Below are 27,717 nucleotides of genomic sequence, written 5' to 3'. Positions count from 1 at the left end.
CAGATTTAAAGTTAACCCCTCGGGAACACTTTAACGGCTATTGGAAAGTATTTGACATTACATTTAAGTCATTTAGCAGACACTCTTGTCCAGAGCGACTTACAGTAGTGAATGCATACATTTCATACATTTTCTTTCTCCGTACTGGTGTGCAAATCAGTAGACTAGAGCTGTGTAATTGTCCCACTGAAAAATAAAACTATCCCAGGGTGAGGTATTCATTTTCGTTACTTAGGCTTTGCTACTTTCATATTCCTTTTGATCCTGACAAATTCACCAGTCCCTGCCGGTGATAAGAATACCCATAACATGACGCTGCCACCACGATACTTGAATAAAGACAGCACCTAATAGCACGGCTGCTGAAATGACACGGAATGACCCACTGGAAGCAGTAACTCACTCTCCGTGCAGTCCTTCAGCGAAGCCTCAGTCATCTGGAAGAGAAGGGAGCTGCCAGGTCCAGGGGGGGTCCCAGCGACCTGCAGGCTCCCTGTGGTTCCCTGGCCATGAACCACGATCACATCTATCACAGTTAGGTTGTTCCTGGAATACAAGACAAAACGTGACCCAGTGTAGAGTTGGGGGGGGGGGGGGGGGGGGCGGGGGTAATACTCTGAACGTGACCCAGTGTAGCGTTGGGGGGGGGGGGGGGGGGGGGGGGGGGGAATACTCTGAACGTGACCCAGTGTAGGGTTGGGGGTAATACTCTGAACGTGACCCAGTGTAGGGTTGGGGGGGTGGTAATACTCTGAACGTGACCCAGTGTAGGGTTGGGGGGGGGGGGGGGGGGGGGGTAATACTCTGAACGTGACCCAGTGTAGGGTTGGGGGGGGTGGTAATACTCTGAACGTGACCCAGTGTAGGGTTGGGGGTGGGGGGGTGGTAATAATCTGAACGTGACCCAGTGTAGGGTTTGGGGGGGGGGGTATACTCTGAACGTGACCCAGTGTAGGGTTGGGGGGGGGTAATACTCTGAACGTGACCCAGTGTAGGGTTGGGGGGGGTAATACTCTGAACGTGACCCAGTGTAGGGTTGGGGGGGGGGGGGGGTAAGACTCTGAACGTGACCCAGTGTAGGGTTGGGGGGGGGGGGGGGTAATACTCTGAACGTGACCAGTGTAGGGTTGGGGGGGGGGGGGGGGTAATACTCTGAACGTGACCCAGTGTAGGGTTGGGGGTGGGGGGGTGGTAATACTCTGAACGTGACCCAGTGTAGGGTTGGGGTGGGGGGGGTGGTAATACTCTGAACGTGACCCAGTGTAGGGTTGGGGGGGGGGTAATACTCTGAACGTGACCCAGTGTAGGGTTGGGGGGGGTAATACTCTGAACGTGACCCAGTGTAGGGTTGGGGGGGGGGGGGGGTAATACTCTGAACGTGACCCAGTGTAGGGTTGGGGGGGGGGGGGGGGGTAATACTCTGAACGTGACCCAGTGTAGGGTTGGGGGGGGGGGGGGGGTAATACTCTGAACGTGACCCCGTGTAGGGGTGGGGGGGGGGGGGGGGTAATACTCTGAACGTGACCCAGTGTAGGGTTGGGGGGGGGGGGGGGGTAATACTCTGAACGTGACCCAGTGTAGGGTTGGGGGGGTAATACTCCGACCCACCTGACTATGAGCAGGGAGGAAACAGAGTGGTTGCCTGAAGGAGTGAACCTCAGGCTGAAGGACTTGACCTCTCCAGGCTGCAGGACCACGTTGTAGACCAACGGTCTGGTCGAGCCCTCCACAAACCCTGAGCTTCCCTTCTTTACAGACGACTGGGAGAGGACAGAGAGACAGAGCAGTCAGAGAGGACAGAGACGCAGTCAGAGAGGACAGAGACGCAGAGCAGTCAGAGAGGACACAGAGCAGTCAGAGAGGACACAGAGCAGTCAGAGACAGAGACGCAGTCAGAGAGGACACAGAGCAGTCAGAGAGACAGAGACACAGTCAGAGAGGACAGAGACGCAGTCAGAGAGGACAGAGACGCAGTCAGAGGACAGAGAGACACAGAGCAGTCAGAGAGGACAGAGACACAGAGCAGTCAGAGAGGACAGAGACACAGAGCAGTCAGAGAGGACAGAGACACAGAGCAGTCAGAGAGGACAGAGACACAGAGAGACAGAGCAGTCAGAGAGGACAGAGACACAGAGCAGTCAGAGAGGACAGAGACACAGTCAGAGAGGGCAGAGTCACATAGAGCAGTCAGAGAGGACAGAGACGCAGTCAGAGAGGACAGAGACGCAGTCAGAGAGGACAGAGACGCAGAGCAGTCAGAGAGGACAGAGACACAGAGCAGTCAGAGGACAGAGACACAGAGCAGTCAGAGGACAGAGAGGACAGAGAGACAGAGAGGACAGAGAGAGGACAGAGACGCAGAGCAGTCAGAGAGGACAGAGAGACACAGAGCAGTCAGAGAGGACAGAGACACAGTCAGAGAGGACAGAGTCACATAGAGCAGTCAGAGAGGACAGAGCAGTCAGAGAGGACAGAGACGCACAGTGTCACACATACATACAAACTAAGGCACAGCAGTAAGACGCCAAACAAACTGCAACCGCAAATTCTTACAATTCTTCAATAAATGACTTCTAATTGGCTATGAATGTTGTTTCAGCGAGGTAACACTGGTAGTACTGTACAGCAGGGTCACAGAGAACTCAATTACTATTCTGCACAACTTACTAGGTTCCTGTTCACCTGAAATTCCAGTGATTTTGTGTCGATGTTGGACAACTTTCCCAGTGGGAACCTGGAAAGAGATACAAGTCATTGAGGGTTCTTCCGTTATTTCCCCCTAAAATGTGTCTCGTCCACAACGACAGAAAGGCCTTCGGTTGTGAGTGGTGGTTGCTCAGAAAGCTGTGGAAAGGTTGGTATCTAATCCATGTACTGTATCAGAGCCACACAGTGTACACCACACCATGCAGCTAGGTGCCACTTCATACCTGTTGCCTAGTTTCCCAACAAACACGGAAGGGTTCGGGTAGAGAGCCAGAGGAAGGATCTGGACATAGACTGGGACATCTGCAGGGTTCTCTAGAACAACCTCCATCTCCTGTAAGATACGCGAGAGAGACACAGAGCGAGAGAGAGAGAGACACAGAGCGAGAGAGAGAGAGACACAGAGCGAGAGAGAGAGAGACACAGAGCGAGAGAGAGAGAGAGCGAGAGAGAGAGAGACACAGAGCGAGAGAGAGAGAGAGAGACACAGAGCGAGAGAGAGAGAGAGAGACACAGAGCGAGAGAGAGAGAGAGAGACACACAGAGCGAGAGAGAGAGAGAGAGACACACAGAGCGAGAGAGAGAGAGAGAGACACACAGAGCGAGAGAGAGAGAGAGAGACACACAGAGCGAGAGAGAGAGAGCACAGAGCGAGAGAGAGAGAGACACAGAGCGAGAGAGAGAGAGACACAGAGCGAGAGAGAGAGAGACACAGAGCGAGAGAGAGAGAGACACAGAGCGAGAGAGAGAGAGACACAGAGCGAGAGAGAGAGAGACACAGAGCGAGAGAGAGAGAGACACAGAGCGAGAGAGAGAGAGACACAGAGCGAGAGAGAGAGAGACACAGAGCGAGAGAGAGAGAGACACAGAGCGAGAGAGAGAGAGACACAGAGCGAGAGAGAGAGACACAGAGCGAGAGAGAGAGAGACACAGAGCGAGAGAGAGAGACACAGAGCGAGAGAGAGAGACACAGAGCGAGAGAGAGAGAGACACAGAGCGAGAGAGAGACACAGAGCGAGAGAGACACAGAGCGAGAGAGACACAGAGCGAGAGAGACACAGAGCGAGAGAGACACAGAGCGAGAGAGACACAGAGCGAGAGAGACACAGAGCGAGAGAGACACAGAGCGAGAGAGACACAGAGCGAGAGAGACACAGAGCGAGAGAGACACAGAGCGAGAGAGACACAGAGCGAGAGAGACAGAGCGAGAGAGACACAGAGCGAGAGAGACACAGAGCGAGAGAGACACAGAGCGAGAGAGACACAGAGCGAGAGAGACACAGAGCGAGAGAGACACAGAGTGAGAGAGACACAGAGCGAGAGAGACACAGAGTGAGAGAGACACAGAGTGAGAGAGACAGAGCGAGAGAGTCAGTGAATAGTATAGTGCATTCGGAAAGTATTCAGACCCCTTGACTTTTTCCACATTTTGGTACATTACAGCCTTATTCTAAAATTGATTACTCTACACACAAAAGCCTATAATGACAAAGCAAATACAGGTTTTTAGAAATTTTTGCAAATGTATTAAAAATAAAACTGAAATATTACATAAATATTCAGACCCTTTACTCAGTACTTTGTTGAAGCACCTTTGGCAGCGATTACAGCCTCAAGTCTTCTTGGGTATGACGCTACAAGCTTGGCACACCTGTATTTGGGGAGTTTCTCCCATTCTTCTCTGCAGATCCTCTCAAGTTCTGTCAGGTTGGATTGGGAGCGTTGCTGCACAGCTATTTTCAGGTCTCTCCAGAGATGTTCGATCGGGTTCAAGTCCGGGCTCTGACTGGGCCATTCAAGGACATTCAAAGACTTGTCCTGAAGCCACTCCTGCGTTGCCTTGGCTGTGTGCGTAGGGTCGTTGGAAGGTGAACCTTCGCCCCAGTCTGAGGTCCTGAGCGTTCTGGTGCAGGTTTTCATCAAGGATCTCTGTACTTTGCTCCATTCATCTTTACCTCGATCCTGACTAGTCTCCCAGTCCCTGTCGCTGAAAAACATCCCCACAGCATGATGCTGCCACCACCATGCTTCACCGTAGGGATGGTTCCAGGTCTCCTCCAGATGTGACGCTTGGCATTCAGGTCAAAGAGTTCAATCTTGTTTCTCATGGTCAGAGTCCCTTAGGTGCCTTTTGGCAAAATCCAAGCGGGCTGTCATGTGCCTTTTACTGAGGAGTGGCTTCTGCCTGGCCACTCTACGATAAAGGCCTGATTGGTGGAGTGCTACAGAGATGATTTTCCTTCTGGAAGGTTCTCCAGAGGAACTCTGGAGAACCTTGGGGACCTTCAATGCTGCAGACATATTTTTGGAGTCCTTCCCCAGATCTGTGCCACAACACAATCATGTCCCTGAGCTCTACGGACAATTCTTTCGACCTCATGGCTTGGGTTTTGCTCTGACATGCACTGTCAACTGTGGGACCTTATATAGACAGGTGTGTGCCTTTCCAAATCATGTCCAAACATTGAATTTGCCACAGGTGGACTCCAATCAAGTTGTAGAAACATCTCAAGGATGATCAATGGAAACAGGATGCACCTGAACTAAATTTCGAGTCTCATAGCAAAGGGCCTGAATACCTATGTAAATATGGTATTTCTGTTTTTTATTTTTAATATATTTTCAAAAATGTCATTATGGGGTGTTTTTTATTTTTTTATTTAATCCATTATAGAATAAGGCTGTAACGTACAATTTTTTTGTGGGGGGAAAAGACTGACTACTTTCGGAAAGCACTGTATGTTTATATAGCGTACTGTACTCACAGAGGAGCTGTTGGTATTGGTGAGGGGAAACGTGATTTGTTGTGAGGCGTTAACCAGCGACGGCCAGATCTGTTGAGCTGTTATTGTTGCCTGGACGGTCTTCTGAAGATCTGTGCTGACTTCAAACACCGCCTCAACTCTTTACACAAAAACAACATCAGGACACTCAGGACTACTGTCTGCTACATGCACCAACACAGTAATGTGACATTTGATCAAGAGAAAGCCGAGTTATGTTTATCCTATGGAGAGACCTACAGTATGGGCACCCTGTTCCCTATAGATTGGAGAGACCTACAGGTACCCTGTTCCCTATAGACTGGAGAGATCTACAGTATGGGCACCCTGTTCCCTATAGACTGGAGAGACCTACAGTATGGGCACCCTGTTCCCTATAGACTGGAGAGACCTACAGCACCCTGTTCCCTATAGACTGGAGAGACCTACAGTATGGGCACCCTGTTCCCTATAGACTGGAGAGACCTACAGCACCCTGTTCCCTATAGACTGGAGAGACCTACAGTATGGGCACCCTGTTCCCTATAGACTGGAGAGACCTACAGCACCCTGTTCCCTATAGACTGGAGAGACCTACAGGCACCCTGTTCCCTATAGACTGGAGAGACCTACAGTATGGGCACCCTGTTCCCTATAGACTGGAGAGACCTACAGCACCCTGTTCCCTATAGACTGGAGAGACCTACAGCACCCTGTTCCCTATAGACTGGAGAGACCTACAGGCACCCTGTTCCCTATAGACTGGAGAGACCTACAGTATGGGCACCCTGTTCCCTATAGACTGGAGAGACCTACAGCACCCTGTTCCCTATAGACTGGAGAGACCTACAGCACCCTGTTCCCTATAGACTGGAGAGACCTACAGTATGGACACCCTGTTCCCTATAGACTGGAGAGACCTACAGGTACCCTGTTCCCTATAGACTGGAGAGATCTACAGTATGGGCACCCTGTACAAAGTACTGCATTATATAGGGCCCAGGTGAAAAGTGCTGCACTATATAGGGCCCAGGTGAAAAGTACTGCACTATATAGGGCCCAGGTGAAAAGTACTGCACTATATAGGGCCCAGGTGAAAAGTACTGCATTATATAGGGCCCAGGTGAAAAGTACTACACTATATAGGGCCCAGGTGAAAAGTACTGCACTATATAGGGCCCAGGTGAAAAGTGCTGCACTATATAGGGCCCAGGTGAAAAGTGCTACACTATATAGGGCCCAGGTGAAAAGTACTGCACTATATAGGGCCCAGGTGAAAAGTGCTGCACTATATAGGGCCCAGGTGAAAAGTACTGCACTATATAGGGCCCAGGTGAAAAGTGCTGCACTATATAGGGCCCAGGTGAAAAGTACTGCACTATATAGGGCCCAGGTGAAAAGTGCTGCACTATATAGGGCCCAGGTGAAAAGTACTGCACTATATAGGGCCCAGGTGAAAAGTACTGCACTATATAGGGCCCAGGTGAAAAGTACTGCACTATATAGGGCCCAGGTGAAAAGTACTACACTATATAGGGCCCAGGTGAAAAGTACTGCACTATATAGGGCCCAGGTGAAAAGTGCTGCACTATATAGGGCCCAGGTGAAAAGTGCTACACTATATAGGGCCCAGGTGAAAAGTACTGCACTATATAGGGCCCAGGTGAAAAGTGCTGCACTATATAGGGCCCAGGTGAAAAGTACTGCACTATATAGGGCCCAGGTGAAAAGTGCTGCACTATATAGGGCCCAGGTGAAAAGTACTACACTATATAGTGCCCAGGTGAAAAGTACTGCACTATATAGGGCCCAGGTGAAAAGTGCTGCACTATATAGGGCCCAGGTGAAAAGTGCTGCATTATATAGGGCCCAGGTGAAAAGTGCTGCACTATATAGGGCCCAGGTGAAAAGTGCTGCACTATATAGGGCCCAGGGTGCCATTCAGGCCTCAGCCAGAGAGATGTCAGACTCACTGATGTCCCGAGCGATCTTTCAGCTCTCTCCAGCGTCGGAGCAGTTTCTGGTGGAGGTCAACGTCAGCATCCCAGACGTCCTCCTGTAAGACCAGGCCATGGGGACGAGCCTCAGCTTTAAACACAACACTATATTAACACATTGTAGAACAGCTGAAGATCATTCACATTTTCATAGTTTACAGCTGAAGGTAAGAAGGTCATTCTCATAGTTTACAGCTGAAGGTTAGAAGGTCATTCTCATAGTTTACAGCTGAAGGTTAGAAGGTCATTCTCATAGTTTACAGCTGAAGGTAAGAAGGTCATTCTCAGTTTACAGCTGAAGGTAAGAAGGTCATTCTCATAGTTTACAGCTGAAGGTTAGAAGGTCATTCTCATAGTTTACAGCTGAAGGTGTGAGTGACGTCCAGGTTACTCACATTTCAGAACAAACGGCAACCCCACATAACAGCGGTCGCCACACTGCAAACCGGCATCAAAATAAATATTAGCGACCTGCAAAAAAAAAAAACGAGTGAAATAAAGTGAAGCCATTCTGTGCTGCGTAAAATGTCGACGTTCAGAACAACGGTATTGAAGCCTACGGTTGGGGACCGGTGCGTCTACCTTGGACTTGCGTCTGGGTTCCAGTCCGTCCTTGTTATGACGTAGTTTTTTGTAATAGAATCGAACGTCTTCTGTCAGGGAACGGACGTGTTGGAGTCTCGCTCTCTGGGTGAAGGAACTCTGGATGATGAAACTCTGGTGAACTATCTTCCCCTGGGGGGGGGAGAAAGGAGAGGACAAACACAGGCACACGCGTCACGGCAGGGCAGGGCAGGGCGACGTGACAGCTACCATACCATAACACTGTTTGAACACCTAACGTGTAATTTCAAGACAGTGAAGAGTTACATTTACATTTTAGTCAGAGCGACTTACAGTAGTGAATGCATACATTTCATACATTACATTTCATGCATTTATTTTTTTTTTGTACTGGCCCCCCGTGGGAATCGAACCCACAACCCACAATGACCTTGCACACACCACGCTGGCGTTGCAAACACCATGCTCTACCAGCTGAGCCACAGGGGAACCATTGTAAGAATGTTGTGTTGCTTGTTGGAATGTCAGCAATCCGATCTTGTGCCTGTTGTTACTTAATAAGGCACGAGGGTGTGTGGATTATGGCCAATATATCACGGCTAAGGGCTGTTCTTAAGCACGAAGCAGGTTTAACAGAGGGCTAGAGGTAGGATGATGGTTGAACAGAGGGCTAGAGGTAGGATGATGGTTTAACAGAGGGCTAGAGGTAGGATGATGGTTTAACAGAGGGCTAGAGGTAGGATGATGATTGAACAGAGGGCTAGAGGTAGGATGATGGTTGAACAGATGGCTAGAGGTAGGATGATGGTTTAACAGCGGGCTAGAGGTAGGATGATGGTTTAACAGAGGGCTAGAGGTAGGATGATGGTTGAACAGAGGGCTAGAGGTAGGATGATGGTTTAACAGAGGGCTAGAGGTAGGATGATGGTTTAACAGAGGGCTAGAGGTAGGATGATGGTTGAACAGAGGGCTAGAGGTAGGATGATGGTTTATCAGAGGGCTAGAGGTAGGATGATGGTTGAACAGAGGGCTAGAGGTAGGATGATGGTTTAACAGAGGGCTAGAGGTAGGATGATGGTTTGAAGTAGGATGATGGTTTAACACAGAGGGCTAGAGGTAGGATGATGGTTTAACACAGAGTGCTAGAGGTAGGATAATGGTTTAACAGAGGGCTAGAGGTAGGATGATGGATGAACAGAGGGCTAGAGGTAGGATGATGGTTGAACAGAGGGCTAGAGGTAGGATGATGGTTGAACAGAGGGCTAGAGGTAGGATGATGGTTTAACAGAGGGCTAGAGGTAGGATGATGGTTGAACAGAGGGCTAGAGGTAGGATGATGGTTTGAAGTAGAATGATGGTTTATCAGAGGGCTAGAGGTAGGATAATGGTTTAACAGAGGGCTAGAGGTAGGATGATGGTTTAACAGAGGGCTAGAGGTAGGATGATGGTTGAACAGAGGGCTAGAGGTAGGATGATGGTTGAACAGAGGGCTAGAGTTGTGCCGTGGCGGACATCTTTGTGGGCTATACTCGGCCTTGTCTTCGGACGGTAAGTTGGTGGTTGTAGATATCCCTCTAGTGGTGTGGGGGCTGTGCTTTGGCAAAGTGGGTGGGGTTATATCCTGCCTGTTTGGCCCTGTCCGGGGGTATCATCGGATGGGGCCACAGTGTCTTCTGATCCCTCCTGTCTCAGCCTCCAGTATTTATGCTGCAGTAGTTTATGTGTCGGGGGGCTAGGGTCAGTCTGTTACATCTGGAGTATTCTCTTGTCTTATCCGGTGTCCTGTGTGAATGTAAATATGCTCTCTCTAATTCTCTCTTTCTTTCTTTCTTTCTTTCTCTCGGAGGACCTGAGCCCTAGGACTACCTGGCATGATGACTCCTTGCTGTCCCCAGTCCACCTGGCCATGCTGCTGCTCCAGTTTCAACTGTTCTGCCTGCGGCTACGGAACCCTGACCTGTTCACCGGACGTGCTTGTTGCACCCTCGACAATTACTATGATTATTATTATTTGACCATGCTGGTCATTTACGAACATTTTAACATCTTGACCATGTTCTGTTATAATATCCACCCGGCACAGCCAGAAGAGGACTGGCCACCCCTCATAGCCTGGTTCCTCTCTAGGTTTCTTCCTAGGTTTTTGGCCTTTCTCAGGAGTTTTTCCTAGGGAGTTTTTCCCAGCCACCGTGCTTCTTTCACATGCATTGCTTGCTGTTTGGGGTTTTAGGCTGGGTTTCTGTACAGCACTTTGAGATTTCAGCTGATGTACGAAGGGCTATATAAATAAATTTGATTTGATTTGATTTAGAGGTAGGATGATGGTTTAACAGAGGGCTAGAGGTAGGATGATGGTTGAACAGAGGGCTAGAGGTAGGATGATGGTTGAACAGAGGGCTAGAGGTAGGATGATGGTTGAACAGAGGGCTAGAGGTAGGATGATGGTTTAACAGAGGGCTAGAGGTAGGATGATGGATGAACAGAGGGCTAGAGGTAGGATGATGGTTTAACAGAGGGCTAGAGGTAGGATGATGGTTTAACAGAGGGCTAGAGGTAGGATGATGGTTTAACAGAGGGCTAGAGGTAGGATGATGGTTTAACAGAGGGCTAGAGGTAGGATGACGGTTTGAAGTAGGATGATGGTTTAACAGAGGGCTAGAGGTAGGATAATGGTTGAACAGCGGGCTAGGGGTAGGATGATGGTTGAACAGAGGGCTAGAGGTAGGATGATGGTTGAACAGAGGGCTAGAGGTAGGATGATGGTTGAACAGAGGGCTAGAGGTAGGATGATGGTTGAACAGAGGGCTAGAGGTAGGATGATGGTTGAACAGAGGGCTAGAGGTAGGATGATGGTTGAACAGAGGGCTAGAGGTAGGATGATGGTTGAACAGAGGGCTAGAGGTAGGATGATGGTTGAACAGAGGGCTAGGGGTAGGATGATGGTTTAACAGAGGGCTAGAGGTAGGATGATGGTTTAACAAAAGTTACTCACAGGAAAGGATGGCGGTAGGATGATGTGTTCAGGATGGCTGTTTAACTTCCCCACTGCTATCACAGCCATCACTGGGATTGTTAATATCTGGAAAAAAACAGAAGATAAACTCTTAAGACTGGTCCTAGATCTGTTTGTGCTGCAGCCATCTTCTCTGGTCATGTGGCATAACAAATCACCACAGGAGTTGTCAAGAGGGCACAAACAGATCTCAGATCAGGCAACATTAAGTCACTCACCATGATGGCACATAGTAACATGCTGTTTTAAAGGACGTATTTGCCCTGCGCAACCAGTGGACAGTAGAGTCAACAGCTCTTAGTTCGGTGGTTAATCAACCAGTGTCCTGAGTCAACACCTCTTAGTTCGGTGGTTAATCAACCAGTGTCCTGAGTCAACACCTCTTAGTTCGGTGGTTTATCAACCAGTGTCCTGAGTCAACACCTCTTAGTTCGGTGGTTTATCAACCAGTGTCCTGAGTCAACACCTCTTAGTTCGGTGGTTTATCAACCAGTGTCCTGATTCAACACCTCTTAGTTCGGTGGTTTAACAACCAGTGTCCTGATTCAACACCTCTTAGTTCGGTGGTTTAACAACCAGTGTCCTGATTCAACACCTCTTAGTTCGGTGGTTTAACAACCAGTGTCCTGAGTCAACACCTCTTAGTCGGTGGTTTAACAACCAGTGTCCTGATTCAACACCTCTTAGTCGGTGGTTTAACAACCAGTGTCCTGAGTCAACACCTCTTAGTTCGGTGGTTTAACAACCAGTGTCCTGATTCAACACCTCTTAGTTTGGTGGTTAATCAACCAGTGTCCTGATTCAACACCTCTTAGTCGGTGGTTTTGTGTAGCGTATAGAATTGTAAAATTCCGATAACCTGTCAATTTTACAAGCAGGACTCCTGGAAAACTTGGGAATGTAAAAAAAAAAAAGACGGACATTTTACAACCCTAGTAACATACCTGGTAGTCAGCGGTGATATGTACCCTAGTAACATACCTGGTAGTCAGCGGTGATATGTACCCTAGTAACATACCTGGTAGTCAGCGGTGATATGTACCCTAGTAACATACCTGGTAGTCAGCGGTGATATGTACCCTAGTAACATACCTGGTAGTCAGCGGTGATATGTACCCTAGTAATATACCTGGTAGTCAGCGGTGATATGTACCCTAGTAACATACCTGGTAGTCAGCGGTGATATGTACCCTAGTAACATACCTGGTAGTCAGCGGTGATATGTACCCTAGTAACATACCTGGTAGTCCAGCGGTGATATGTACCCTAGTAACATACCTGGTAGTCAGCGGTGATATGTACCCTAGTAACATACCTGGTAGTCAGCGGTGATATGTACCCTAGTAACATACCTGGTAGTCAGCGGTGATATGTACCCTAGTAACATACCTGGTAGTCAGCGGTGATATGTACCCTAGTAACATACCTGGTAGTCAGCGGTGATATGTACCCTAGTAACATACCTGGTAGTCAGCGGTGATATGTACCCTAGTAACATACCTGGTAGTCAGCGGTGATATGTACCCTAGTAACATACCTGGTAGTCAGCGGTGATATGTACCCTAGTAACATACCTGGTAGTCAGCGGTGATATGTACCCTAGTAACATACCTGGTAGTCCAGCGGTGATATGTACCCTAGTAACATACCTGGTAGTCAGCGGTGATATGTACCCTAGTAACATACCTGGTAGTCAGCGGTGATATGTACCCTAGTAACATACCTGGTAGTCAGCGGTGATATGTACCCTAGTAACATACCTGGTAGTCAGCGGTGATATGTACCCTAGTAACATACCTGGTAGTCAGCGGTGATATGTACCCTAGTAACATACCTGGTAGTCAGCGGTGATATGTACCCTAGTAACATACCTGGTAGTCAGCGGTGATATGTACCCTAGTAACATACCTGGTAGTCAGCGGTGATATGTACCCTAGTAACATACCTGGTAGTCCAGCGGTGATATGTACCCTAGTAACATACCTGGTAGTCAGCGGTGATATGTACCCTAGTAACATACCTGGTAGTCAGCGGTGATATGTACCCTAGTAACATACCTGGTAGTCCAGCGGTGATATGTACCCTAGTAACATACCTGGTAGTCAGCGGTGATATGTACCCTAGTAACATACCTGGTAGTCAGCGGTGATATGTACCCTAGTAACATACCTGGTAGTCAGCGGTGATATGTACCCTAGTAACATACCTGGTAGTCCAGCGGTGATATGTACCCTAGTAACATACCTGGTAGTCAGTGGTGATATGTACCCTAGTAACATACCTGGTAGTCAGTGGTGATATGTACCCTAGTAACATACCTGGTAGTCAGTGGTGATATGTACCGCCCCGTCATACAGGCCCTCCACAGCATGAGCCTCCAGGGTGACTCTGAACGCTGCATAGTACCCTGATGATAATATCACCTAGGAGACAGAGGTACACACACATCACCCTGACGATAATATCACCTAGGAGACAGAGGTACACACATCACCCTGATAATATCACCTAGGAGACAGAGGTACACACACATCACCCTGACGATGATATCACCTAGGAGACAGAGGTACACACACATCACCCTGACGATAATATCACCTAGGAGACAGAGGTACACACATCAGCTTGGTGTCCATACCCTAAACATTCACTTTATGTAAATGTGGGGTTGAAAAAAACCCACTCCAACCTCTGTCTTCCTGTCGTTCCACTTCCTGCTATCATTCAAATCAGGACATTTGGGCCAATACTTCACTGTCCTCACAGTGACCATTGATTGAACCAGTTCCCTGCGACAGACATCAATTCACTGCCACTGTGCTTCCACTTCCTCTTTGGGGTTTTCTGCTGGTTATCTGTAAAGCAGGGGTTCCCCACAGTCGGTCCCGGGGCCACAGTCGGTCCCGGGGCCACCCTGGGTGCATGTTTCTGTCCTATCACCACACAGCTGATTCAAATCGGCAAAAGCTTGATGACTTGGTTATCTGAAAAAGCTGTGTAGTGTAGAAAACATGCACCCAGGGGGGCCCAGGACCGACTGTGGGGGAACACTGCTGTAAAGCTCTGTGTCAACTACTACTACTACTACTAGAATTACTGCTACTGCTACTAGTAGTACTGCTACTAGTATTACTACTACTAGTATTACTGCTACTGCTACTAGTAGTACTGCTACTAGTATTACTGCTACTGCTACTAGTATTACTGCTACTAGAATTACTGCTACTGCTACTAGTAGTACTGCTACTAGTAGTACTGCTACTAGTATTACTGCTACTGCTACTACTACTACTACTACTAGAATTACTGCTACTGCTACTAGTAGTACTGCTACTAGTAGTACTGCTACTGCTACTAGTAGTACTGCTACTAGTATTACTGCTACTAGTATTACTGCTACTAGTATTACTGCTACTAGTTTTACTGCTACTAGTATTACTGCTACTAGTATTACTGCTACTAGTATTACTGCTACTAGTATTACTGCTACTAGTAGTACTGCTACTGCTACTAGTAGTACTGCTACTAGTATTACTGCTACTAGTAGTACTGCTACTAGTAGTACTGCTACTGCTACTAGTAGTACTGCTACTAGTATTACTGCTACTAGTATTACTGCTACTAGTATTACTGCTACTAGTATTACTGCTACTAGTATTACTGCTACTAGTAGTACTGCTACTGCTACTAGTAGTACTGCTACTAGTAGTACTGCTACTGCTACTAGTAGTACTGCTACTAGTATTACTGCTACTAGTATTACTGCTACTAGTATTACTGCTACTAGTTTTACTGCTACTAGTTTTACTGCTACTAGTATTACTGCTACTAGTATTACTGCTACTAGTACTACTGCTACTAGTACTACTGCTACTGCTACTAGTAGTACTGCTACTAGTATTACTGCTACTAGTATTACTGCTACTAGTATTACTGCTACTAGTATTACTGCTACTAGTAGTACTGCTACTAGTATTACTGCTACTAGTATTACTGCAACTGCTACTAGTATTACTGCTACTAGTATTACTGCTACTAGTACTACTGCTACTAGTATTACTGCTACTAGTATTACTGCTACTAGTATTACTGCTACTAGTATTACTGCTACTAGTATTACTGCTACTAGTACTACTGCTACTAGTACTACTGCTACTAGTAGTACTGCTACTAGTATTACTGCTACTAGTATTACTGCTACTAGTAGTACTGCTACTAGTATTACTGCTACTAGTATTACTGCTACTAGTAGTACTGCTACTAGTATTACTGCTACTAGTTTTACTGCTACTAGTAGTACTGCTACTAGTATTACTGCTACTAGTATTACTGCTACTAGTTTTACTGCTACTAGTATTACTGCTACTAGTTTTACTGCTACTAGTATTACTGCTACTGCTACTAGTAGTACTGCTACTAGTACTACTGCTACTAGTATTACTGCTACTAGTATTACTGCTACTAGTATTACTGCTACTAGTAGTACTGCTACTAGTATTACTGCTACTAGTATTACTGCTACTAGTATTACTGCTACTAGTATTACTGCTACTGCTACTAGTAGTACTGCTACTAGTAGTACTGCTACTGCTACTAGTATTACTGCTACTGCTACTAGTATTACTGCTACTAGTATTACTGCTACTAGTATTACTGCTACTAGTATTACTGCTACTAGTAGTACTGCTACTAGTAGTACTGCTACTGCTACTAGTATTACTGCTACTGCTACTAGTACTACTGCTACTAGTATTACTGCTACTAGTATTACTGCAACTGCTACTAGTATTACTACTACTAGTATTACTACTACCACCACCACTACCACTACTACTACTACTACTACTACTACTACTACTACTACTACTACTACTACTACTACTACTACTACTACTACTACTACTACTACTACTACTACTACCACTAATACTATCATTACTGCTACTACCACCACTACTACGACAGAAGTGTAGATCTTACAGCTTTATGCTGTGAAGCAGAGATGTTGTGAAGTTCTCTGCTGCGGCCCAGAGCTGCTGTCCTGTTCCCTCTATCTGTCCGCAGCAGCTCCACGGACAGACTGTCCCCTGTCACCAGCCATGACTTGATCTCCAACTGGAGGAAAGGGGGTACACAGGTCAGAGGTTACAGAGAGGTCACAGAGGTCAGGAGATGGAGGGAAGGGGTACACAGGTCAGAGGTTACAGAGAGGTCACAGAGGTCAGGAGATGGGGATGCACCGAAAAAAAAATCTAGTTCCTGTAAAACAAGTAATAGCCCGGATGTTTATTTGCATTAAATCAAATCAATACAACAGGGGCTTTTATTAGAGTCAGACTACAATTTGAGCCAGGCCTTTATTTCCTTAATGCACACAGCTTTCGCTCATTTGCCTAGTTAATTGTTTAATTCTAGCATTCACTTCCAGCATTTTAATAAAATGTCTTCATTTCCTGCTCTAATGTCTTATCATTTACACACACATCAACCACGTTTCCATCCAAGGACGAGACTCTCTCCTGCTGTATAGTCCCTGACCCCAGACTCTCTCCTGCTGTATAGTCCCTGAGCCCAGACTCTCTCCTGCTGTATAGTCCCTGAGCCCAGACTCTCTCCTGCTGTATAGTCCCCTGACCCCAGACTCTCTCCTGCTGTATAGTCCCTGACCCCAGACTCTCTCCTGCTGTATAGTCCCTGACCCAAGACTCTCTCCTGCTGTATAGTCCCTGACCCCAGACTCTCTCCTGCTGTATAGTCCCTGACCTCAGACTCTCTCCTGCTGTATAGTCCCTGAGCCCAGACTCTCTCCTGCTGTATAGTCCCTGACCCCAGACTCTCTCCTGCTGTATAGTCCCCTGACCCCAGACTCTCTCCTGCTGTATAGTCCCCTGACCCCAGACTCTCTCCTGCTGTATAGTCCCCTGACCCCAGACTCCCTCCTGCTGTATAGTCCCCTGACCCCAGACTCTCTCCTGCTGTATAGTCCCTGACCCCAGACTCTCTCCTGCTGTATAGTCCCTGACCCCAGACTCTCTCCTGCTGTATAGTCCCTGACCCCAGACTCTCTCCTGCTGTATAGTCCCTGACCCCAGACTCTCTCCTGCTGTATAGTCCCTGACCTCAGACTCTCTCCTGCTGTATAGTCCCTGAGCCCAGACTCTCTCCTGCTGTATAGTCCCTGAGCCCAGACTCTCTCCTGCTGTATAGTCCCTGAGCCCAGACTCTCTCCTGCTGTATAGTCCCTGACCCCAGACTCTCTCCTGCTGTATAGTCCCTGACCCCAGACTCTCTCCTGCTGTATAGTCCCTGACCCCAGACTCTCTCCTGCTGTATAGTCCCCTGACCCCAGACTCTCTCCTGCTGTATAGTCCCTGACCCCAGACTCTCTCCTGCTGTATAGTCCCTGACCCCAGACTCTCTCCTGCTGTATAGTCCCTGACCCCAGACTCTCTCCTGCTGTATAGTCCCCTGACCCCAGACTCTCTCCTGCTGTATAGTCCCCTGACCCCAGACTCTCTCCTGCTGTATAGTCCCTGACCCCAGACTCTCTCCTGCTGTATAGTCCCTGAGCCCAGACTCTCTCCTGCTGTATAGTCCCCTGACCCCAGACTCTCTCCTGCTGTATAGTCCCTGAGCCCAGACTCTCTCCTGCTGTATAGTCCCTGACCCCAGACTCTCTCCTGCTGTATAGTCCCTGAGCCCAGACTCTCTCCTGCTGTATAGTCCCTGACCCCAGACTCTCTCCTGCTGTATAGTCCCTGACCCCAGACTCTCTCCTGCTGTATAGTCCCTGACCCCAGACTCTCTCCTGCTGTATAGTCCCTGACCCCAGACTCTCTCCTGCTGTATAGTCCCTGACCCCAGACTCTCTCCTGCTGTATAGTCCCTGACCCCAGACTCTCTCCTGCTGTATAGTCCCTGACCCCAGACTCTCTCCTGCTGTATAGTCCCTGACCCCAGACTCTCTCCTGCTGTATAGTCCCTGACCCCAGACTCTCTCCACTCAGACACACTGTTGGATTGTGTTTTGCTTTGGCACCGCTCAACACCCTTCATTATCAACATCTACGCACGCAACCACTCACACACTACTGACTACACACACACACACACTACTGACTACACACACACACTCACTCACACACTACTGACTACACACACACACACACTCACACACTACTGACTACACACTCACACACTCTACTGACTACACACTCACACACTACTGACTACACACACACACTCACTCACACACTACTGACTACACACACACACACACTCACACACTACTGACTACACACTCACACACTCTACTGACTACACACTCACACACTACTGACTACACACACACACACTACTGACTACACACACACACACACACTACTGACTACACACACACACACACACTACTGACTACACACACACACACACACACACTCACTCACACACTACTGACTACACACACACACACACTACTGACTACACACACACACACTACTGACTACACACACACACACACTACTGACTACACACACACACACACTACTGACTACACACACACACACTCACTCACACTACTGACTACACACACACACACTCACTCACACTACTGACTACACACACACTCACACACACACTACTGACTACACACACACACACACTCACTCACTACTGACTACACACACACACTCACTCACACACACTACTGACTACACACACACACACTCACACACACTCACTCACACACTACTGACTACACACACACACACACTCACACACTACTGACTACACACTCACACACTACTGACTACACACTCACACACTCTACTGACTACACACTCACACACTACTGACTACACACACACACACTACTGACTACACACACACACACTACTGACTACACACACACACACACACTCACTCACACACTACTGACTACACACTCACTCACACACTACTGACTACACACACACACTCACTCACACACTACTGACTACACACACACACACTCACTCACACACTACTGACTACACACACACACTCACTCACACACTACACACACACACTCACTCACACACACACTCACTCACACACTACTGACTACACACACACACACTCACACACTACTGACTACACACACACACTCACGCACACACTACTGACTACACACACACACACTCACTCACACACTACTGACTACACACACACACACACTCACACACTACTGACTACACACACACACTCACACTCACACACTACTGACTACACACACACACACTCACACACTACTGACTACACACACACACTCACTCACACACTACTGACTACACACACACACTCACACACACACTACTGACTACACACACACACTCACTCACACACTACTGACTACACACACACACTCACTCACACACTACTGACTACACACACACACTCACTCACACACTACTGACTACACACACACACTCACACACTACTGACTACACACACACACTCACACACTACTGACTACACACACACACACTCAACACTACTGACTACACACACACACTCACTCACACACTACTGACTACACACACACACACACTCACTCACACACTACTGACTACACACACACACACTCACACACTACTGACTACACACACTACTACACACACTCACTCACACACTACTGACTACACACACACACTCACTCACACACTACTGACTACACACACTCACTCACACACACACTACTGACTACACACACACACACTCACTCACACTACTGACTACACACACACACTCACTCACACACTACTGACTACACACACACACACACACTCACTCACACACTACTGACTACACACACACACACTCACTCACACTACTGACTACACACACACACACACACACTACTGACTACACACACACACTCACTCACACACTACTGACTACACACACACACACTCACTCACACACTACTGACTACACACACACACTCACTCACACACTACTGACTACACACACACACACTCACACACACACTACTGACTACACACACACACACACACTCACTCACACACTACTGACTACACACACACACACTCACACACACACACACTACTGACTACACACACACACTCACACACACACTACTGACTACACACACACACACACACACACACTCACACACACTACTGACTACACACACACACACACACACTCACACACTACTGACTACACACACACACAACTTTGTTACTTGTTTATAGTTTACTTGAGTTAATGAATCTATTTTTGTTATTCCTTGATGTCTGCGTTGTCTCCCCTTTTTGTTAGGGGCTACGAGCCGGTTGGTGACACTTGAGATGTAGGACCTGCTCTCTCAGTGACGACATGTGCTGATCATCAGCCTGTAACACCGTCACCTCTCTCAGTGACAACACATTGTGCTGATCATCAGCCTGTAACACCGTCATCCTCTCTCAGTGATGACATGTGCTGATCATCAGCCTGTAACACCGTCACCTCTCTCAGTGACGACATGTGCTGATCATCAGCCTGTAACACCGTCACCTCTCTCAGTGATGACACATTGTGCTGATCATCAGCCTGTAACACCGTCACCTCTGTGACGACACGCTGTGCTGATCATCAGCCTGTAACACCGTCACCTCTGTGACGACACGCTGTGCTGATCATCAGCCTGTAACACCGTCACCTCTCTCAGTGATGACACATTGTGCTGATCATCAGCCTGTAACACCGTCACCTCTCTGTGACGACACGTGGTGCTGATCATCAGCCTGTAACACCGTCACCTCTCTCAGTGATGACATGTGCTGATCATCAGCCTGTAACACCGTCACCTCTCTCAGTGATGACATGTTGTACTGATCATCGGCCTGTAACACCGTCACCTCTCTCAGTGACGACATGTGCTGATCATCAGCCTGTAACACCGTCACCTCTCTCAGTGATGACATGTTGTACTGATCATCGGCCTGTAACACCGTCACCTCTCTCAGTGACGACACGTTGTGCTGATCATCAGCCTGTAACACCGTCACCTCTCTCGGTGACGACACGTGGTGCTGATCATCAGCCTGTAACACCGTCACCTCTCTCAGTGACGACACGTGGTGCTGATCATCAGCCTGTAACACTGTCGCCGGCTTGTTCTCTCTAAACGGTGCCTCTCTCCTGTCTCACTGTTTCATTTGGTAGTGGCAGAGGCACCTGCTAAGTGCACACCGTCCTGTCTTTTTTGAGCTGAGGCCTTGGAAGTGTAGGTTCAGGCTGAGGCTCAGAACCTGAAGAATACTCAGAGATGATGAGGAAATGAATCATGACGAGTAGTTTTCATTCAGATCTTGAAGCAGCATGTGTGTCCATTCCTCTTGGTCTTCTTACCAGTTCCTCCAGGATTCCGCGATCGCATAATTCAACGCAAAAAAAAATAAATAATCAACCAATCAGCACATATTATGCGAGAGCTCGCAATTTTGACCAATTCCCACACTTTTAGCGCATAAAAGGGTCCAATCAAAAGCGGGTTCGTAATTTTGACCAATTACTGCACTGTTACCGTGGAAAATGGCCCAATCCAACCACACGTCAACAAAGTGTTTTTCCCCCCTGGCCTGTCAGCGTATTCATGTGCGAAGATGATGGGTGATTGTTGATGGCTGACAGGAAGTACAATGAACAGAAATCGATCTGATTTCCCTTAAGGAAATAACAGCTAACGACCGTGCAAAACAATTTCCAAAAATGTTTTTGGGAAATTAGAGAAAGTCGACAATCAACAGTCACTTAGAATCAGCAAAACGTATGAGAACGTCAGAACAGTTTCCCACGGCAGATTACCATGACGGAGGTGGTAGCAGGGAGGACTGTGGGAAGCCCTGAGTGGTGTTTTACTCAAACTTTTACTCCGCTAACCTTGGCTTTAGTAGGCTGGTCGGCACTCTGCTTTCCCTAGTCTGTCTATGGAGAGCGCTGCTCAAAACACTGAGTGCAATTTGTCAACTTTGCCGTTTTTAAACTCTGTGTAGAACTTAATACGGATCACAAAAGAACAATCTTTCTGGAATTTATTTATTTTTAGAAATGGAATAATAATCAACCACAAGTCTATTTTGACCTGTTCTTTATCTCCCTTTACGACCCTTTCAGGGAAAAAAACAAATCACAATCTCAAGAATTTTGAAGACAATTTATTAAAAAGAAATATCGATCGTCAAATTGAAAGTGATTGATCAGCTTTAATTCTATTTGGGGTTTTTTTTAAGGGAGAGCGAGAGCGTCTGGTGTTGATAGCAAGCCCCAAGCCTGATGGAGAGGAGAGGTGTGGATTTTATGACGGAGATGTTTGTTCAGGAAAAATAAACACAATTGAGCATTTTAGATGTTTATTGTCTTTGTTTTCTGCTTAAAAATGTGTCCTAAAACTGAGCACATACGACTTTTATTGCTTTATATGAAATGAACGTGGGGAAGAAGAAAAAAAAAAAAACATTGCAAAATGTAAATCGCAGAATTTCAAATAAGCTGCCGTAAAATCAATCACTTTAGGCCGCAGAAATCAACAAAAACATGTCGCGAAATCCAGGAGGGTCTGTCTTACCCACGCTCTCACAGTGTAGTCCCGTGTGGCTCAGTTGGTAGAGCATGGTGTTTGCAATGCCAGGGTTGTGGGTTCGATTCCCACGGGGGACCAGTACGGAGAAAAAAAAATAATATGAAATGTATGCATTCACTACTGTAAGTTGCTCTGGATAAGAGCGTCTGATAAATGACTAAAAATGTTAGTTTTTTTAAATGTAAAATGTAGTCCAAGTTGGCCAGAGTAGACTGATAAGACTTGCTTGTATTTGGTGGACTGATATAGAGTACATACCATGTAGAGAATAACAACTAGAATGGACTGGTGATGACATAATTATGCATCGTTTGCTTCCCCTCGCTCATCTACTCACGCCAGACAGTCTATTATTCCCTCCTGAAACTAGCGTTGGATCCTGGGGTAAACTTTGAACATTGTTATAGTTAAGAGTATAGGAGCATTAGTTACAAAAGGAGACATGAGGGATGGTGCCATAACGAGGCTTGGGAAGGGGCTGAGTGCAGGGAAAACAAAATCGCACGTGACGGTTGTGATAAGGGGAGAAACCGCTGAAGGCTTATATCATTTAGTTCCCTGCTTAGCGAGAATGATGCAATGCTTAGAGATAAAGGAAGAGAGTCCACCCAAAGTGGGGTCTGAATACCACCACAGGGGGAAGCCATGGCGGTGTCTGAATTACAGCTGTGTCGAACCTTTGGGGAGAATTCAACTTGGTTAAAGCTGCTCTAGTGTCCGTGAGTTATTTACTCTGAAAAAAAATCAGACCTTAACACTGGTTAGAACTCCAGTTCGGTTTGTTTAATTGAGGACGGAGGGAGGGAGGACTTTATAAATGACAGAGTATTTTACCCCCAAAAAATGATGACCGGTCAAAATGAGTTCTTTAGCGGTTCTAGTGTTAAAAACGGACCGCCAGCTATTCGGGCGTTTTACAGTTAGCATGTGGATCTCATGTCAGAATACAGACCATAATGTACAGAGTTGTCCCCTCTTGGGGGTTAGTGCGTGTGCGTGTGTGTGTGTGTGTGTGTGTGTGTGTGTGTGTGTGTGTGTGTGTGTGTGTGTGTGTGTGTGTCTAACCTCTATGGGGTTGTTGTTAAACACTAGGAACACGATGCTGCTGAAGTCTGTTGAACTGCAGAGCCCAAAGTCCAAGAGGTGCTCCTTAAGACTGGGGGACAGGACCAGGGGCTGGACAGAACCGAGGAGAGAACAGAGGACAAACTGAAACGGGCTGGACAGAACAGAGGACAAACTGACATGGGCTGGACAGAACCGACGAGAGAACAGAGGACAAACTGACATGGGCTGGACAGAACAGAGGACAAACTGACATGGGCTGGACAGAACAGAGGACAAACTGACATGGTCTGGACAGAACCGAGGAGAGAACAGAGGACAAACTGACATGGTCTGGACAGAACAGAGGACAAACTGACATGGTCTGGACAGAACAGAGGACAAACTGACATGGGCTGGACAGAACAGAGGACAAACTGACATGGGCTGGACAGAACAGAGGACAAACTGACATGGGCTGGACAGAACAGAGGACAAACTGACATGGGCTGGACAGAACAGAGGACAAACTGACATGGGCTGGACAGAACAGAGGACAAACTGACATGGGCTGGACAGAACAGAGGACAAACTGACATGGGCTGGACAGAACAGAGGACAAACTGACATGGGCTGGACAGAACAGGGGACAAACTGACATGGGCTGGACAGAACAGAGGACATGTTAGGAAAACAATGAGTGAAAATCTCAATTGCATTTCCTTGATTCCTCGCATCCTCTCTGCTCTCCTTCTCAAGCCCCAGGTCTGACCTTCTCATCCAATGGGTTTTGAGGAGAAGGCGAGGAGAGAGGACAAGGAATCAAGGAAATGCAATTGAGATCCTCCCAGAGAGAAGATTGTGCAGGGAGGATGATTTGTGTGTGTGTGTTTAGGTGTAGGTGTAGGTGTAGGTGTGTGTGTGTGTGTGTGTGTGTGTGTGTGTGTGTGTGTGTGTGTGTGTGTGTGTGTGTGTGTGTGTGTGTTTAAGCGTAGGTGTGTGTGTGTGTGTGTGTTTAAGCGTAGGTGTGTGTGTGTGTGTTTAAGCGTAAGTGTGTGTGTGTGTGTGTTTAAGCGTAAGTGTGTGTGTGTGTGTGTTTAGGTGAGTAGATGTGCGTGTGTAGGTGTGTACCTCAAGGTAGCCTGTGTAGGTGTGTACCTCAAGGTAGCCTGTGTAGGTGTGTACCTGAAGTTAGCCTGTGTAGGTGTGTACCTCAAGGTAGCCCGTGTAGGTGTGTACCTCAAGGTAGCCCGTGTAGGTGTGTACCTCAAGGTAGCCCGTGTAGGTGTGTACCTCAAGGTAGCCCGTGTAGGTGTGTACCTCAAGGTAGCCCGTGTAGGTGTGTACCTCAAGGTAGCCCGTGTAGGTGTGTACCTCAAGGTAGCCCGTGTAGGTGTGTACCTCAAGGTAGCCCGTGTAGGTGTGTACCTCAAGGTAGCCCGTGTAGGCTCTGACAGGAAGGTGAAACTTGGAAGCGTTGGTGATGAGGAGGACGTTGCCGTCGATGTGGATGGAAGGGCGGACGGGGCGAAACAGGAGAGAGAAGACGCAGCGAGACTCACGAGGAGGGATTAGTACGGGGCCGCTGAGCTTCTGAACCTGGACAGAGACAACAGGCTCTTTCACAGTACGCCACACCGCAGACAAGACAAAGACAAACTTGTTTCATTCTGGTTTGAAACAAGTGCTAAAATAGGATACGCTTTGCCTTCTTGATTCCATGGACATGGGGGACTTGATCCTAGATGGGCACTGCTACTCAGAGACAGTACATACAGCCCCCTGATCCTATACTACTCAGAGATCAGAGACAGTACATACAGCCCCCTGATCCTATGTTACTCAGACAGTACATACAGCCACCTGATCCTATGCTACTCAGAGACAGTACATACAGCCCCCTGATCCTATGCTACTCAGAGACAGTACATACAGCCCCCTGATCCTATGCTACTCAGAGACAGTACATACAGCCCCCTGATCCTATGTTACTCAGAGACAGTACATACAGCCACCTGATCCTATGCTACTCAGAGACAGTACATACAGCCCCCTGATCCTATGCTACTCAGAGACAGTACATACAGCCCCCTGATCCTATGCTACTCAGAGATCAGAGACAGTACATACAGCCCCCTGATCCTATGCTACTCAGAGAGCAGAGACAGTACATACAGCCCCCTGATCCTATGTTACTCAGACAGTACATACAGCCCCCTGATCCTATGCTACTCAGAGACAGTACATACAGCCCCCTGATCCTATGCTACTCAGAGATCAGAGACAGTACATACAGCCCCCTGATCCTATGCTACTCAGAGATCAGAGACAGTACATACAGCCCCCTGATCCTATGTTACTCAGAGACAGTACATACAGCCACCTGATCCTATGCTACTCAGAGACAGTACATACAGCCACCTGATCCTATGCTACTCAGAGACAGTACATACAGCCCCCTGATCCTATACTACTCAGAGATCAGAGACAGTACATACAGCCCCCTGATCCTATGCTACTCAGAGATCAGAGACAGTACATACAGCCCCCTGATCCTATGTTACTCAGACAGTACATACAGCCACCTGATCCTATGCTACTCAGAGACAGTACATACAGCCCCCTGATCCTATGCTACTCAGAGACAGTACATACAGCCCCCTGATCCTATGCTACTCAGAGATCAGAGACAGTACATACAGCCCCCTGATCCTATGTTACTCAGAGACAGTACATACAGCCCCCTGATCCTATGTTACTCAGACAGTACATACAGCCACCTGATCCTATGCTACTCAGAGACAGTACATACAGCCCCCTGATCCTATGCTACTCAGAGACAGTACATACAGCCCCCTGATCCTATGCTACTCAGAGACAGTACATACAGCCCCCTGATCCTATGTTACTCAGAGACAGTACATACAGCCCCCTGATCCTACGCTACTCAGAGACAGTACATACAGCCCCTGATCCTATACTACTCAGAGACAGTACATACAGCCCCCTGATCCTATGTTACTCAGAGACAGTACATACAGCCCCTGATCCTAGATGGGAACTGCTACTCAGAGACAGTACATACAGCCCCCTGATCCTATGTTACTCAGAGACAGTACATACAACCCCCTGATCCTATGCTACTCAGAGACAGTACATACAGCCCCCTGATCCTATGCTACTCAGAGACAGTACATACAGCCCCCTGATCCTATGTTACTCAGAGACAGTACATACAACCCCCTGATCCTATGCTACTCAGAGACAGTACATACAGCCCCCTGATCCTATGCTACTCAGAGACAGTACATACAGCCCCCTGATCCTATGCTACTCAGAGACAGTACATACAGCCCCCTGATCCTATGCTACTCAGAGACAGTACATTGAACTCACGCTGAACATGGTCTTGGCCTCATCTGGCAGGATGACGTCGTGTATGCGAACAGCAAAGTTGAAGGCGTTGGTTAGGAAGATGGGTCTGTTCACGGGGTCTACTGGACTATCTCTGATGTGGAATAACGTGGCCGTGTGGTCAAAGCCCAGGTAGCTGGAAGGGGCAGGAGAAAAGGGGAGACCGGTAGAGGTTAAATCACATTAAACCTGATGGGACTAACATACAGGGCCAGTTTAGTCTCGACAACTCGGTACAAGCCTGGTCCTGGACTATTTAACTAGAAAGCAGTATCCCCATGGAAAGTCCAGGACAAGGAATAATCTGGGTTTACAGTGAATTTAAACTGGATTCTACAAGAATATAATTTAACTATGACCTAACCGAGACAGTGCTAAATCACGAATGAACCAACACACATGTATCCTACCATCTAAACACATCATGAATGTTTCATATCGTGTAAACTGTCAAAAAAAAAAGATCAAATCAAAGTCCTACCCTTGTAGCACCTCCGCGTGGTATGGGACTTCAAGTTTAGACAAGTTTTTCTCCTTAACCTTCACTGTTATTTTACCAGAAAACTGAACTCGTCTTTCTGCTTTCGATGC

General features: G+C 47.6%; 1 protein-coding gene across 2 annotated transcripts in view; it reads right to left on the bottom strand.

Annotated features, from left to right (window-relative positions):
* The window catches only part of tmem131 (transmembrane protein 131), a 118,147-nt gene that overhangs the window by 28,726 nt on the left and 61,704 nt on the right, over positions 1 to 27,717 (bottom strand). For both annotated transcript variants that reach the window (XM_029695365.1, XM_029695364.1), the window contains exons 12-26: positions 27,608 to 27,716; positions 27,109 to 27,262; positions 25,141 to 25,311; positions 23,734 to 23,844; positions 16,023 to 16,157; positions 13,361 to 13,465; positions 11,022 to 11,108; positions 8,048 to 8,200; positions 7,861 to 7,936; positions 7,442 to 7,556; positions 5,472 to 5,610; positions 2,931 to 3,040; positions 2,668 to 2,734; positions 1,609 to 1,760; positions 404 to 546 (exon numbers count right to left, since the gene is read on the bottom strand). In XM_029695365.1, coding sequence (XP_029551225.1) covers positions 404 to 546; positions 1,609 to 1,760; positions 2,668 to 2,734; positions 2,931 to 3,040; positions 5,472 to 5,610; positions 7,442 to 7,556; positions 7,861 to 7,936; positions 8,048 to 8,200; positions 11,022 to 11,108; positions 13,361 to 13,465; positions 16,023 to 16,157; positions 23,734 to 23,844; positions 25,141 to 25,311; positions 27,109 to 27,262; positions 27,608 to 27,716 — 1,827 coding nt within the window. The remainder of the gene's footprint in view (positions 1 to 403; positions 547 to 1,608; positions 1,761 to 2,667; positions 2,735 to 2,930; positions 3,041 to 5,471; positions 5,611 to 7,441; positions 7,557 to 7,860; positions 7,937 to 8,047; positions 8,201 to 11,021; positions 11,109 to 13,360; positions 13,466 to 16,022; positions 16,158 to 23,733; positions 23,845 to 25,140; positions 25,312 to 27,108; positions 27,263 to 27,607; position 27,717) is intronic.

Source organism: Salmo trutta, chromosome 17 (genome assembly GCF_901001165.1).
Source record: "Salmo trutta chromosome 17, fSalTru1.1, whole genome shotgun sequence".
Classification (NCBI taxonomy): Eukaryota; Metazoa; Chordata; class Actinopteri; order Salmoniformes; family Salmonidae; genus Salmo; species Salmo trutta.
Note: the sequence above shows the minus strand (reverse complement) of the source record. Positions and strands in the feature narration are given on the sequence as shown.